This window comes from Stomoxys calcitrans, chromosome 4, assembly GCF_963082655.1.
Source record: "Stomoxys calcitrans chromosome 4, idStoCalc2.1, whole genome shotgun sequence".
Lineage (NCBI taxonomy): Eukaryota > Metazoa > Arthropoda > Insecta > Diptera > Muscidae > Stomoxys > Stomoxys calcitrans.
The window spans coordinates 71,706,814-71,721,421 of NC_081555.1; the positions used below are offsets into that span (position 1 = coordinate 71,706,814).

The 14,608-nt window shown below is 36.8% G+C and overlaps 2 protein-coding genes across 2 annotated transcripts in view; one reads left to right on the forward strand and one right to left on the reverse strand.

The window, feature by feature from the left end:
- Nucleotides 1-3,654: 3,654 nt before the first annotated feature.
- On the reverse strand, nucleotides 3,655-4,774 carry LOC106085525 (tRNA (cytosine(38)-C(5))-methyltransferase). The gene is given in 3 exon segments (XM_013249815.2): nucleotides 3,655-3,874; nucleotides 3,876-4,618; nucleotides 4,677-4,774. Coding segments are annotated over 3 exon segments (1,023 nt in total). The 5' UTR covers nucleotides 4,738-4,774; the 3' UTR covers nucleotide 3,655.
- A 983-nt stretch (nucleotides 4,775-5,757) lies between these two features.
- LOC106085529 (serine-rich adhesin for platelets) overlaps nucleotides 5,758-14,608 on the forward strand; it is a 30,720-nt gene continuing 21,869 nt past the window's right edge. Inside the window, exons 1-2 of the mRNA XM_059366323.1 lie at nucleotides 5,758-6,172; nucleotides 6,359-8,192. Coding sequence (XP_059222306.1) covers nucleotides 6,167-6,172; nucleotides 6,359-8,192 — 1,840 coding nt within the window. The 5' untranslated portion in view covers nucleotides 5,758-6,166. The remainder of the gene's footprint in view (nucleotides 6,173-6,358; nucleotides 8,193-14,608) is intronic.

Consider the following 14,608-nt stretch of genomic DNA (forward strand, 5'->3'; position numbering starts at 1 on the left):
TTTTTTCAGTAGTACTAACAAACGACAAGAAAATATTTTTGACACTTGTGCTTCTTCTACTTCGGTCTGTCAATAGACGAATGACGGCCACAATGAAACGTCAAAGGAGAGACAAAGAGAGCGGCACACGGCACAACAAAAACATATTCTCTTTGTTTACGTCTATGCTGATCACAACAGAAGCCAAATGTTTACAAACAAACCCGAATTTGACCAAAGATAATAGAGAATATCAAAGTACCAAGCCGAGCTAAAAGGGCCGGCGGCGATCCGATTTCAACCAGCATGCCGCCGCCCACTGTTTTCATCGGCTCGTGCGGCTTAAATTGAGCGGCCGATATCAGCAAAGTAAAAGATCCGCTGAGCCGAAATTAATGTTCTGTAAGTCAAATTTACCCAGGTAGTGTACCAAGATATATTCATTTACAGGTAGCGGCAGTTGCCCAAAAACAAAATATTGAGTGCACTATCTGCAAAATCAGTGATTAGTGCAACTCTGATTTTGTGTATGTAACTAGTTCGCACCAGTTTTGTTTCACACTTATCACAGTTTATGGTAAAACACATTTCACGTTTTATTTTTTTAACTTAATTTACAGGAAGCATACCGCAAAGGGCTGAGAACATTTTTTCTGGCGGAGTACAGTATCTGTCGACGAGTTTTCATAACGTTCGGTAGTGTGCAAGATAGTTGGCTCACTCGCCCATCTGATGGAATTATCCAACTCTAGACTTGTATCCAAATCCCATTAGAGCGCCAAATGCTTGGTTTGGATTTTAAATTTGTTCACATTTTGTTCCTTTTTCACATTTTAATTGTTCTAACTTATAATTTACACGTTTATAATTTTAAACCTTTTAATCTTGTGGCTGCTACACATGATAGTGCAAATAAAAACTCCACATAAAATCGAACGTTATGAAAGTCGATAACATATAGCTTACTCCGTGAGAAAAATTTGTACTCAAGGCGGATTAAAAAAGGTGGTCTCACGCGAACAGCCGTTAACAGCTGGCCAGGTTTAACGATATTAAGATGACAGATTTTTGTTTGCATTCTCTTTTTTTGTTAAATTCTTTCTCATATATTCTCTTTGTTTGTGTTGGCAAAATGTCGATCAGCTTGATGGCGGATTGCACCATATGATTTGTGGTTGTTGTACTAATGACCACTCTTAATTGTTTCGCCATGTACTCAGCTGTTTGCGGTACATGAATTTATCTGTAAATGATTTTATAATGGCGAAACAATTACAGGTGGTCTTATTTGTACAACAACCACAAACCATATGGCGCAATCCGCCATGTCATCATCAAGCCATCATTTCAAAATAACATTTTTCTCAACACAACCAAAGAAACTTGCGCTCGTGTGTGTGCAGGCAAAATGAGAGAAAGAGAAACACAAACAAAGAGAATGGCAGGATTCACTAATAGAAGGTTAGGTCACATGCAAAAACATAAAGTGGATAGGCCCCATAAACATCATTAAGGATGTCAAATCTGACGATTGAAAATGTCATCATATAGGAGAAAACGTAAACAAAGAATGAATGTAAAAAGAGAACAAGTTGACATCCTCAATGCCAAGTACCAGGATTCACTAATAGAAGGTTAGGTCACATGTAAAAACATAAAGTGGATAGGCCCCATAAACATCATTAAGGATGTCAAATCTGACGATTGAAAATGTCATCATATAGGAGAAAACGTAAACAAAGAATGAATGTAAAAAGAGAACAAGTTGACATCCTCAATGCCAAGTACTGCCAAATATTAAAAAAAAAGTATATCGGCTGATCGCTTGGCTTAACCTTATTCAGTGAATCCTGGCCAAGTACTGTCAAATATTAAAAAAAAGTATATCAGCTGATCGCTTGGCTTAACCTTATTCAGTGAATCCTGAGAGAATGGAGAATATTCCAAATTGGGTCGTTTGCTGTGAATGTAAACACAGAATTTACATCTAAAGGCTGGTACTGTATTCGTTTTTCACAGTTGAAAACACATATTTTTCACGGCTTCTTTTTTGAAACACTGCAAAAATCCCAATGAAAACATAATACTTTTAAGAAAAAATTTTCATAAGTAATGAGGGAATGCAATCAGCAAGTTTTATTGCTTCAAAATCGATTATCTAAAAAAAGTAATCACAAAAAAATGTTGCGAAAAACGACCATAGCACCAGACATAAAGCTGAGTATTCCGTTCAGCTTTTCAGTCGGAATGCTGTCAAATTCCATATAATAAAAACATCGGTAAAAAGCTGGAGGAAAACAGGTGATAAAATAGTAGTACTCTGTTTATAGTGAGGAAAATGGAAAAAAGAAATTTTAGTGGCAACGCTTGCCATCATTGTCGGCATAATTTTTGTTTTATTGGTTTGAATGGGTCGTTTTTCCTTTTTGTTAATTTAATTATTTGCGAAAAAAAATAATAAAAACATTAGTGCAGATAAAAAACATCTTTTGGTATGAAAATAAAAACGAAACATAACTGTCAAATTCCTCGTGCAACAATTAGATAGAATACCAACCCTTAATACCGCCAGACTTGCCGGCTGCTTTTAGCTGTTCGCGTGAGATCAGCTTATGAATCCACCCTAGGCAAATTTATACAAGGTAAAGTCATTAGCCCAGTTGATGAAATTTTATAATTCCACAATTGTATGCAAATCCCACTAGAACGTCAAATAATTTGTTTGGATTTTAAAGTTTTTTTACATTTGGTTTCTTTTTTCACATTTTTATCGTTTGAATTCATAATTTACACCTTCATAATCATAAATCTTTTGATCTTGTGGCTGCTTCACATGATAATGGAAATAAAAACTAGAATGTCAATTAGGAAGTGTCAGAATTGTATTGGGAACTGGAAGTGTCCAGTTCCCAATACAATTCGCCACAGAATTGTATAGTTGATTATTTGTTGTTTGGCTAATGACTTGACCTTGTATAACTTTGCCTAGAATTCCCCTTGTGAATTTACAACTCTGAAATTAGAAAACTCTATCAGCTGGGCGAAGAGTGGCAGCTCTTTGCAGACTCGCTTAGACAAATTTAAGTCCATTGTGACACCACACCAGCGACAGACCAAAGCTAATGGCGGGAATCGAATCCAAGACCCCTGCACTGCTTATCCAAGCACGTTACCAACTCGGCTACCAGGGCGCCCTGCCGTAAATGGTTAGAGTTGAGGTGTTAATGAGGTCATATGCCCTAGTACCTATGTTGTCCGGGCGCCTTTTGGCCGCCCCTAAATGGGTCACTTCGGCATTTCTAAAATTTGTTCGGGGTGCCAAATCTTCATTTGTGGTCCGATTTCCAAAAATCAAATATCGCTACTTAAAAATCTGCTTGAGGTCGACATAGTCTATATGGCAGTTAAGCTTCCATTAGACGATAAGACATGTCATATGTAATTTCAAAAACAGCTCCTCTACACATCGTGTGATAGTACAAAAAATTTAATACGACAAATGAAATTTGGAATAAATATGTATCTTTTTCGGTTAAATCGTATTTTTTGAACTCCTAGATATGACCTGTGGCCAAATGGCGCTTGCATTAGTGCAATTTTGCTGACGTTCTCGCCAGGATTCAAACCTAAATATTATCTTCGCTTTTCCTAACTCAATAAACATATTTAGTTAAATTTATTCTTTGCACATTATTTTTATTAATTCACCAACAAGACGAACATTTATGCTATTTCCCAGTAAACGGTATTTCTGACGATTTGATGTTTCGAGCGGGAAATTGAAAGTTTCGGGAAAACTCATCAATCTTGAAACTTCCCGAGGTGAGAAATATCTCAGCCTCAACCTTTGTAAAAGTTCCCAATTTGCCGCATCTTCACAATTGTCACTGTATTCTAGTTTTTTTTAGATTTGCAAATATTGTTTTCATTTCATCCAAACTCAAGGGACAATAAATTGATCCTGTTCCCTCACTATAGTGGGTATACGCTTTGGTAAAACACATGGTATTTGTTGCATGGCGGGTAACAATGTCTAGCAGCCATACCCTTTTTTTAAGTACTTTTTCATCCAAAAGATATTCAGAACATAATGTATCTTCCATAAGCAAATCGCTTAAATTTGTGGCCTCATATGTCATTTGTGATTCTGTCGAAAGACAAGTCCATATTTTACCAGCTGGAAATGAGAAATCTTTCCTCCTTCTTGCTATGCAATAATAACGATGCCTTGTATTTGGAATTCCTATTTGTGTGGGAGTCAATATGAACTCTCGGAAGTAGAAGCCTGATTTCTCCAGTGCTTCAATATACTTTTCTCTGGCTGTGGACTCCTCAAAACCTTTAACGTTTTCCATAAGAATATATTGTACATCGGTACACTTAGGCAGCAACTCGCATATGTGATTAAGAGCATCTGAACGTTTGTCTTCGACATCACGTTTTTGACCAACACGTGTGTGAGGTTGACATGGTGGTGACATTAAGATGGTATTAACTCCAAGTTTTTGCAAAGTCTTTACGCTAAGTTTTTGAATGTTGTTGTTCATCACAGGAGTGTTTGGGTGATTGTAGAAATATACATTGTTCGCCACCGTGTTTATGTCCATTGCAGCACAAATGTGTCCTTTAAGCTTGGAGCCTGTATTATAATATATATCAAAACTGATATCTATACATAGCTCAATTTTCCAACTTACATTCAAAAGCATAGTGCATTCCTCCAATTCCGCTGAAAAGTTCCAAAATATGTAATTCCATTTTTATTACAATCAACTAAACAAAATTGGATTTGCTATATAAAGTAAATAGAAAACATATGACTATTTCTAAATTAGTGCGAACGTATCGTCGCGTATTCTGAAGGGTACTTAAATTAGGTCTTTTCGCGTAATTTTCAAGTAAAAATTTGCAGGAGAGTAAAGGCTGGTACTATATTCATTTTTCACAGTTGAACACAGAAATTTTTCATGGTTACTTTTTTGAAATACTAAAAAATTTTCAATGAAAAAATATTACTTATGTCCTACTGAATGAAATCAGCAAGTTTTTTGCTTGAAAATATATTATCTAAAATAAGTAATCACGAAAAAATGTCGCGAAAAACGAACGTAGTCCCAGCCATAAGGAAAATTGTAACCTTTTTTTTTATTTGAACAAAACAGATGGTTTTCAAAATTCTGCTAGAAAAATACCTTCAGTAGCAATTTGCAAGATCTTAATTATCAAAATCTCAAAGTACGCGAACGACTTCCAGTTCGAACACTCTTATTATCACTAAAAGACAGTCCGTGAGGAGGTGGAACATTCTGAGAGTTTGATAATTGAGAACCTGCAACTCCCTGCTGGAGAAGCTTCAGTTGTTTTCTTCAAATAAATAACTAAGGGCTGGTACTATATTCGCTTTTCTGGTTATTTTTCGCCTATTACTTTTTTTTTAGATAATAGACTTTAGACAAAACAGCTTGCTGATTTCATTCCGTACGATATTTCCTCATTACTTATGGTAAAATTTTAAAAAAATTTTTATTTTATCATTGTTGTTTGTGCAGTGTGGTTTCAACGGTGAAAAACGAATATATTACCAGTACCAGGTTGATTTTACTTTTGCTAATTTTTACTGGACAACTACGCATAACTATGCAGTTAAAAATATATTTAATATAAAGTATTATGTTCATTACGTTGTGTTACGTTCGTTACTTTCATTAAATGGATACTGAATAAGCACGATTTTAAGTAACCAACAACAATATAAAAACAACGAACGACGCAGGCAAATGTCATCCATTTCTGCTAAGAAGCTAAAAGTGAAAATCTGGAGATCTTGCGCCAAAATTCAGAAAATCTAAAGAACTTCACAAATATTTGCCTTTATTTTTCTAAAACTGGAAGGGGACAACAGAAAAATAGCTTGGAAGTTTGAGGTTTTAAGAAAAGTGATAGAATTATAAAGAAAACTCGAGACATTGTTGTGCGTGAAATAGATTGTGTGTGGTGTATGTATGTATATAAGCAGCGACGACGACGGCCGCGATACACGGAAACGGAGGAAAATCATATTGATAGAAATAAACTTTAAATTTCACCAAGAAAAAAGTTACTTTTTTGGGGAAATGTTCAATAATTTGTTGCAAAAGTGGCGTTTGTAAGCGATAATTTAAGTTTTGAACGTTATTTTCTTCAGAAAATGCAGGTAAGTCGATATGGAAATTGTGAAGGAGGAGGCGATATCGGATCCGCTCATTTTTTGTTACTTCGATATTAGTCTGAGTGTGATTTGTCTTCAAGGAGGCTCATTTTACTCTGACATAACCCCTCTGTATAACAAGCTTTTCTTGCAATCAAGAAGTCAACATAATCATATTTTTCCCAATTTCAGCAAGTGGACGATCCTCCCTATTTACAAGTGGGCACGGAAGTAAGTGCCAAATATAAGGGCGCCTTTTGTGAGGCCAAAGTTAGCGAAGTTGTGCGCAACATCAAAGTCAAAGTAGCCTACAAGCAGGGACTGGGCTCTGGTGTGGTTTCTGATGATGATATAAAGGCAGCCCCAGGCCAGCTCAGGGTGGGGGCTGTTGTTGAAGTCCGCCACCCAGATCGCAAAGATTATGTTGAAGCAACTGTGACCAAAATCCAGGATTGCTCTCAGTATACTGTGGTGTTCGATGATGGTGACATAACAACCTTGAGGCGTACAGCATTATGTTTAAAAAGTGGTCGTCATTTTAATGAGAGCGAAACTTTGGATCAGCTGCCACTTACACACCCTGAACATTTTGGCAATCCAGTAGTTGGAGGGCGCCGTGGTCGCAGGCGGGGACACATGAACGATGACAGTTCAGACGAAGACGACGAAAGCGATGCTAAAGAGGTTGTCAATGAAAAAGAAGAACATATCGGCAAAGTTGTCTGCGTCGAGACAGAGTCGAAGAAGAAGGATAAGGAAAAATGGTTTCCTGGTTTGGTGGTAGCACCTACAGCTCAAGCTACAGTGCGCATCCGTGTTAAAGATGAGTATTTGGTGCGTTCTTTTAAAGACGGACGCTACTATACAGTGCCTAAAAAAGAAGCCACCGGTTTTACTAGGGAAGCAGCAGCTAAGCAGGATGGTCCTGCAGTTCAGGCCGCTTTGGAATATTTGGATAGTGATGTGTTACCACCACATTGGGAGCGAGATGCTCTTTTTGCTCTCAGTAATTCTTCGAGTGACAATGACGATGAAATCGATTCAGATTCTTCGGATGACGAGCCCAGAGAAGAAAAAGACCGTTTTGTAGCCCAACTTTACAAATATATGGATGATCGCGGCACTCCCCTTAATAAAGTTCCATCGATACAGAATAAAGATGTAGATTTGTATCGACTCTTTCGTGCGGTACAAAAAAGAGGTGGTTATAATCGAGTAACTTCGCAAAATCAATGGAAATCCATAGCATTACGTTTGGGCTTTGCACCCGTCACAGTCAGCATTACTAATTTGGTGAAACAAGCATTTAAAAAATTTCTCCAACCTTATGGGGAGTTTAACCGTAAATTGGGATGTTCAATGTTAATGTCACCGCGCAATTCCAATCGCAGTAAAGGTCGCAGTTTAGTAAGAGCAAACTCTGTGGCATCTCCGAAACCCCAAGATACCATTAGGGAATCAACTATTGCAATAAGCAAATTGGCCACAACATCAACATCTAGCGCATCTTTAGGTGCTGCCTCTACCTCGGCAGCAGCTCTCTCAACATCTAACACAAATATTTCAATCACCGAAGAATCGGAGAATACAAGCGAGTCTAGTAGTCAAGATAATACTAACAAGACTAAACGCAAATCCTCCTTGGGTGGATCTTCCATATCGGCGGCGCCATCAACATCTAACGCGAGCGGAAGTGCTGCCCTTGGTGGCAACAAAGTGAGGGGATTGGTTGAGAAGTATGAAGAGAAGCATGCAAAAGATGAGTGTGATGTTCCATTGTCAAAAATGAAAGCTGCTTCCAATCTAAATAAAGAGAAAGATGAACTGAAGGAAAAAGAGAAAGAAAAGGAAAGAGAAAGAGAAAGAGAGAAAGAAAAAGAGAAGGAAAAAGAAAAAGAAAGGGAGAAAGATAAAGAGAAGGAAAGAGAAAGGGAAAAGGAAAAGGAGAAAGAAAAAGATAAGGACAAAGATAGTGGCAGTTCCAAAGATTCCTCCGGGCATGCTACTAGAGATTCATCACCTTCGGGTAAGTACTTCATACGGATTTTGTTTTTATACATACGTAACTAATCAACGTGCAATAATGAAAAGAGGAAAACATCTCCTATATCAAGGTGTAGGTTAGGTAAGGTTGAAGAGAGGGTGCAGATTTTAAATCCGCCCCATACCACTATGGACATACACCCAAGCCAGTAATCGGATTGTTGTGCGCTCTAAAAACTATAAAGTAACCTCTAAAAAAAAAATTTTTAAGTTAGCAATTCCGTGCTACTTACAAAATCCTTAAGTGTTTTCAATACCACTCCCCTAAGTTGGTTCACGTCTGGTATTGTGTCTCCACCTAAGTGCCGCTATCTGTTACAAGCGCAGGCCGGGCAATGACAAAGGAAATGCTCTAACGTCTCATCATCTTCCCCGCATGCCCTACACATGCTATTTCTTACCGCACCGATTTTACATAAGTGAGCTCGTAGTGCTATGTGTCCCGTTATAGCGGTTCATATGTCAATTTAGTAAATTTCAACAAACCGAAGCGCTCATAAGGTGTTTTCAAGAAAACTAATAACTACCTATTTGAATGTTTTGCATAGTCGTCGAATTTTAATCCAATAGAGAATTCGTAGTGCGATATGGAAAATGAGATGGCTAGAGCAAAGTCCAATAATAACAATAAGTTTTGACGTGTTATTCAAGGGGCCAGGTAAAAAAATCGAAGGAAAGATACAAGAATACAGTGTAAGAATGTAGTAGGAACGTCTTTGTGAAAAAGTTTAGCGCAGCATAGGTCGTCCAATAATTAATAATAAAGAAATTTTTACAAAAAACAGTTAAAATAAGTTATCTGAATTTAATTTAAGGTTTTTTGTTCATATCTGCAATTTTTTTGAACGTCCATAATTCAGAAATTGACGCATTTTAGGATTTTATTGAGAAAACGTGAAACTTTTAACTTTTTTTAAAGGATAGAAAATAAGCGGTCATATAATGGAAAGTTTGCTTTGAAATTTTTATGATCTCTCGATTTAACTGAATCCAATATCAAATTCTGTCTGTTTACACTGTGTTTTTGGGGATTAAAGTGGCATACACAAGCGTACATGCATATACATGAATGTGCATATCACACACATCCATACACGATTCTTGAACACAGTTGAAAATTTGGTACTTGTGTCGATAACCGCAGACACAAAATCTGGTTTATTTTGGATTAAAAAAATAAATCCTGAAAAAATGGGATCTACTTTTCTATGGTAAAACCTGATAAAAAAACACAGAATTTAGCACTTAAATTCCTAAAAGGCCATAAATGCGGATTTAGTAAATCTATGAAGAACTATTATATAATTTCAAAGAAAAATATAATTTTTTTTAAAATATAACTATTATATTGTGTATTGTTGACCTTTTTGATTATAATTTCGTGGATAGTTCGGCTTGAGGTCATGTACAATTACTTAAATCCGATGTCGGTGTTTTTTTATTAATAGTTTTATTTTAAATTTTTCCAATATTTCGATTAACGCCGGTAATCTCCATTAGGGAATGGATAAATTTTAAAACAAGTCAATCATCACCAAGACATGCTACATAATTAGACGAACACGAAGTATACTAAGTAGTACTTATTTGAATAATTAAGATCTAAATCACAGTTGTTATCAAAGGTGTACGATATTTTTCAAGGCATACATTAGTTTCGGAAATTGGCCCAAAGTCCTCAGGTCCTCGTAAAGGGGAGAGTCCTATATTTAGATATATTTTAGTGCATGAAAGTTGAATTGGTTACTACCCACAATAGCAGCGGGATCTCTAACCAGGGAATAGTCAAAGAAATTGAGTTCCGTGAAAGGTCATTGTGTGTGTGAAACATGCCATTTATCTGTTTCACACACACTATGACCTTTCACGGACACTATGACCTTTCACTAGAATCAATTTTAGTTTAAGAACAGAATTTTCTGGTTTTTAAATATCACAGTTAAAATCGCCAATTAAAACAATTCTCGCGAATATGGTAATGACGTAATAATATCCGGGTATATTTACAAATTTGTGCGAACACAAATAGTTTAAGCTATGTTTCAGAAGTTCCACAATAGAGTTGTTTTATTTACACTTTAAGCGGAGTTTCTCGCTTAGTTTGTATGGAGAAAAATGCTTACTAAGCGGCTTGGCTTATCCTCGTTTATCATCGCCGGTTATTAAAACATATGGGTCATCATTCACTCGGAATGACAAAACCAAAAGAGGAAGAACTCGACATATTTATTCAATGTTTAAACGTTCTGAAAAGCAAAAACTATTTAGGATTATAAAAAATAGCAATTTTTGACTCTGAGAAACATTTATTTAAAATTAACATGACTTATTGACTACTCTTATTTGTTTGTTTGGAGGCCACCGTTGCGCAGATTTTAGCATGTCCGCCTATGACGCTGAACACCTGGTTTCGAATCCATAGCGAAAGCATCAAAAATACTTGTCAGTGGTGGTTATACCCTTCTAATGCTGGCATTTGCATTAGTATTTTTTTTTATTCTGTTGATATTTGATTATTTCGGATGTGTGTTAGTATTGGCCAAGGTCAAAATACAGACCATTTAGCGCGAAGAGGGTTTTATTTATCCATAAGCTAGCGAATTTGATAGATTGCTAAATAAAACGACCCAAATATTAAGTTGACCACTGTTTAATAAGTAATTAATCTCATCAAAGTTGACCACTGCTTAACAAGTAATTAATCTCCTTAAATTTAGTTGTTCAGTGCCCAGGATTGAAGGACTGAGAATTAAAGAAACCAATGTTAAAATGTTATTCCGAGCAAAATTGTTGAATATAAGAATCATCAGTGACAATACCACCAATGCAATTAGCAGAAATCATCATACGAATTTTAAATATGCAATTCATTGGAGACTCGTGGTGTTAACGATGGAAATTAAGATCTGCCAACGTCGGCATTATCAGCTGCTAAAAATTTCGCGATCTTAGAAACATTTAACAAAATGATAAAATTCAGTACAATTTAAAAGAATAAAAATGTTTAATTAATTAATTTTTTTGTAGAAACATTGGAACCCGTACTAATCCCTTCATTGCAAGTAAAAGTTTTGCAATTTGCAAAGATCAAAGTTTGCACAAAGTAGCAGCTGCCGCCTTCTTGTTTTGTCGCTTGTTGTCTTTTATTTGGAACTTTTGTTTCACCCAAAATGGTGACCCCACTACAAGAGTTAATACACGTCCAGTATGTAAAGTGCACATTATTAGGACTGCATTCACTACATTATTCGCACGGGCTGTCCGAAATTTTTTTTATCTAATTTCTATAATCTAATTTGCCCATGAACATTCCATTAAGGAACTGAGGCAAACATCTCACAAATCAATTAATGCTATCCGATTCAATTTTAAGCTCACTGATAAGGGACCTCCTTTTTATAGCAGAGTCCGAACGGCGTGCCGCAGAGCGACACCTCTTTGGGGAAAAGTTTTTGCATGGCAAAGTACCTCACAAATGTCGCCAGCATTAGGAGGGGATAACCACCGCTGAAAATTTTTCTTATGGTTAAGTTTGATGTTAACAAAACATTGCAAATGTTAACCAAATATTGGCAGACAAAATTACGTTGCTTAGAATCAAAATGTTTGTTCCGCATAGGAGGTTGAATCGAACAGATCAATCGAGCTCGAGCGAGTTTTCTCAATGTTTCGTTGTGTCCGGCAGATATACAACATTTCTGCTCGTCTTATTTAATTCAGTGCAGCCATGGCAAAGTATGCTAAATGTGGTGCCATTTAGTTACCTGATGTGATTGATTCAGATATTCAATCTAGGATTAATCTTCCGCCTGCAGGATACTTGCTTGCTCTTCTATTGTCGTATTGATTGATGGAGATATTCTCAAAGTTAGACCAGAACGTCCTCTTGGTGTAATAAAATTTGTTGACTCTCGACAATTCGATGACATGTTTAAAGAAGTAAATCATGTTTCGTTTAATAATGATGTTGACGTGGATGGTGCTTCTTAACTTTTTATTCTACATGCAATTAGATAATTTGAAATCTTTTTTTCAACAAAAGGTCTGGCATGGCGAGAAGTCATTATTATTATTGTATCCATTTGTTAGTTTTTTTACTAATCCAAATTATTTTAAAGAAGATCAGATTTAATGGGTTTTTTTTGGTTCCCCATAGGTAATAAAGTTTCCGATAATGGTAATTAATCTTGACCTTGGTCCCGTTGTCAGCAGTGCGTCGAACATAGACGATCTTAAAGGTTCGTTATCTGGAAGTAGGTTTGATATATTTGGTGCCTCAGAGACATGGCTCAAGTCATGTGTCTTAACTAAATCTGTATCTATTCTTGAGCATTCGTTTGTTTGAAGTAATCGACCTAATAGTAGAGGTGGTGGGGTGGGCTTTTTTATATCTAAGAGTTTCCTCAAAACTTTTCTCTGGTGTTGTTTGTTTATCTACCTGATGTCAAATGAAATGAATTTCAGGTGTAGAGTACGAATTTCATATTAAAAATTGGGTCCAAGTAACTGGGGGACGCCCTAACCCCAAAACCCCCTAAAATAGGTTTTTTGGACGATCATGACAATATGGAACTCAAATGAAAGGTATTCGGGAGTAGATTACGAATATGGTCAGGAAGGAGAAATAGGCTTTATAATTTGTTGATTTCGGAAGGGGGTGGACCCTCCCCCGTTACCCAAAAACACCGCCCATATAGTCACATAACCCGTCATGACTATATGGGACTCGTTTTTTTTGTTTGTTCCATAGAATCAAAAACAGCTAAACCGATTTTCTTAAAATTGTCACAGATTGTGTAAGTTTGTCTGGAAGGAAACGTTGGCTATATAATTTTTAGATATCGGATGGGGCGGTCCTACCCCCTTACCCCAACAAAGCCATCTAAAACCAAAATTGGGCCGATAGGCACAAAATGGGTATCAAATGAAAGGTACTGGAGACTAGAAAAAGAATATCGTATTAAAATTTGGGTCCAAGTACCCAGCGTGCCTCCCCGACCCAAAAACTCCTCTAAACAGACGTTCGACCTTCATGTCAATATGGGCCTTAAATGAAAAGTATTCGACAGTAGATTACAAATATGGCATAAATTCGGGAAATTGATATTCATTTTCGGGACAAAGTCCCAGAGGTCCATCCCACCCTCAAACAGAATTCATTTACCGATCATGCCATTATGGGGCTCATACAAAATGTATTTGAAAGTTGGGCACGAAGCATATATTGACATTAAGGGCCAAGTGTCGCTCTAAACCGGAAATATTTACCAATACCTTAATATAGGACTTAAAGGAAAGGTATTTGGAAAGGTATAGGAACCAGGAACCGAGAAGGGGCACACTTCTCACACATCAATGAAAGCTTTCCGATTCAAGTTTAAACTCAATGATAAGGGACTTTTTTTTATAGCCGAGTCCGATTGGCGTGCCGCATTGCAACATCTCTTTTGGAAGAATTTTTTACATGACCATGCATGGCAAATGTCGCCAGCATTAAGAGGGGATCACCACCGCTTTAAATTTTGTCCGATGTTATCGCCAGGATTTGAACGCAGGCGCTCAGCGTTATAGGCGGACATAGGCTACAGTAGCACGAATTCGATATACACATTCAGGGCGATGTGCCCCAACCCTAAAAAGATATTAGAGAGTTAAAGAAGGCGCAGCGGGGCGGGCCCGGTTCGGCTGGTCTTTAATGAGAGTAATTTTTAGACGCTGTCAAATCAATCGGAATACATTGCGTGAACTCAGTTATACTAACTCACTATTCCACGACAACGAATGGTCTTCTTGATTTATTCCTAGTTGCAAATTTAATCAATGTTCTGTTGTATGATCAACTAAGTGTGCCCTGCTACTCTAAGTATTTGCTTATATTTATGACGTATAATCCCCAAACTTCAAAGCAACAGCAACGAACTTAATACCACAACTTCCAGAAAATTAAATATTTTATTCTTGGGCGCAAATTACTGAAAATTGCTTGGAACTTAATCTTTTATATGCTGTCAACTATTATTTTTCGCTATCAAATTCCAGAAGGCAACGGATTCGAAAAACAAATGAAAACTATATCTGAAATTGGTATCGGAGTAACACCTCGAGTTAAAATAAATGGTACTCCTGATGAGGTGAATTCGACTTTCTTTAATATTCTGTTTGAAGCACAAACTGAAAACACTCATGCAAACCACCTTATGGTCACATCTGCTGCTCCAAACTACCTGCGTCCAGTCGGTAGATGTATACCAAAACTGCATGGATATAAAATCAATCGCAGCGAAACTGGATAATCTACACTCATAATCTATTAAATCTACACTACCTTGTATTCTGCAATACATCACTCATTTCATCTTCAACTCAATATTAACGACCAACAAATTCCCGTCTGCATGG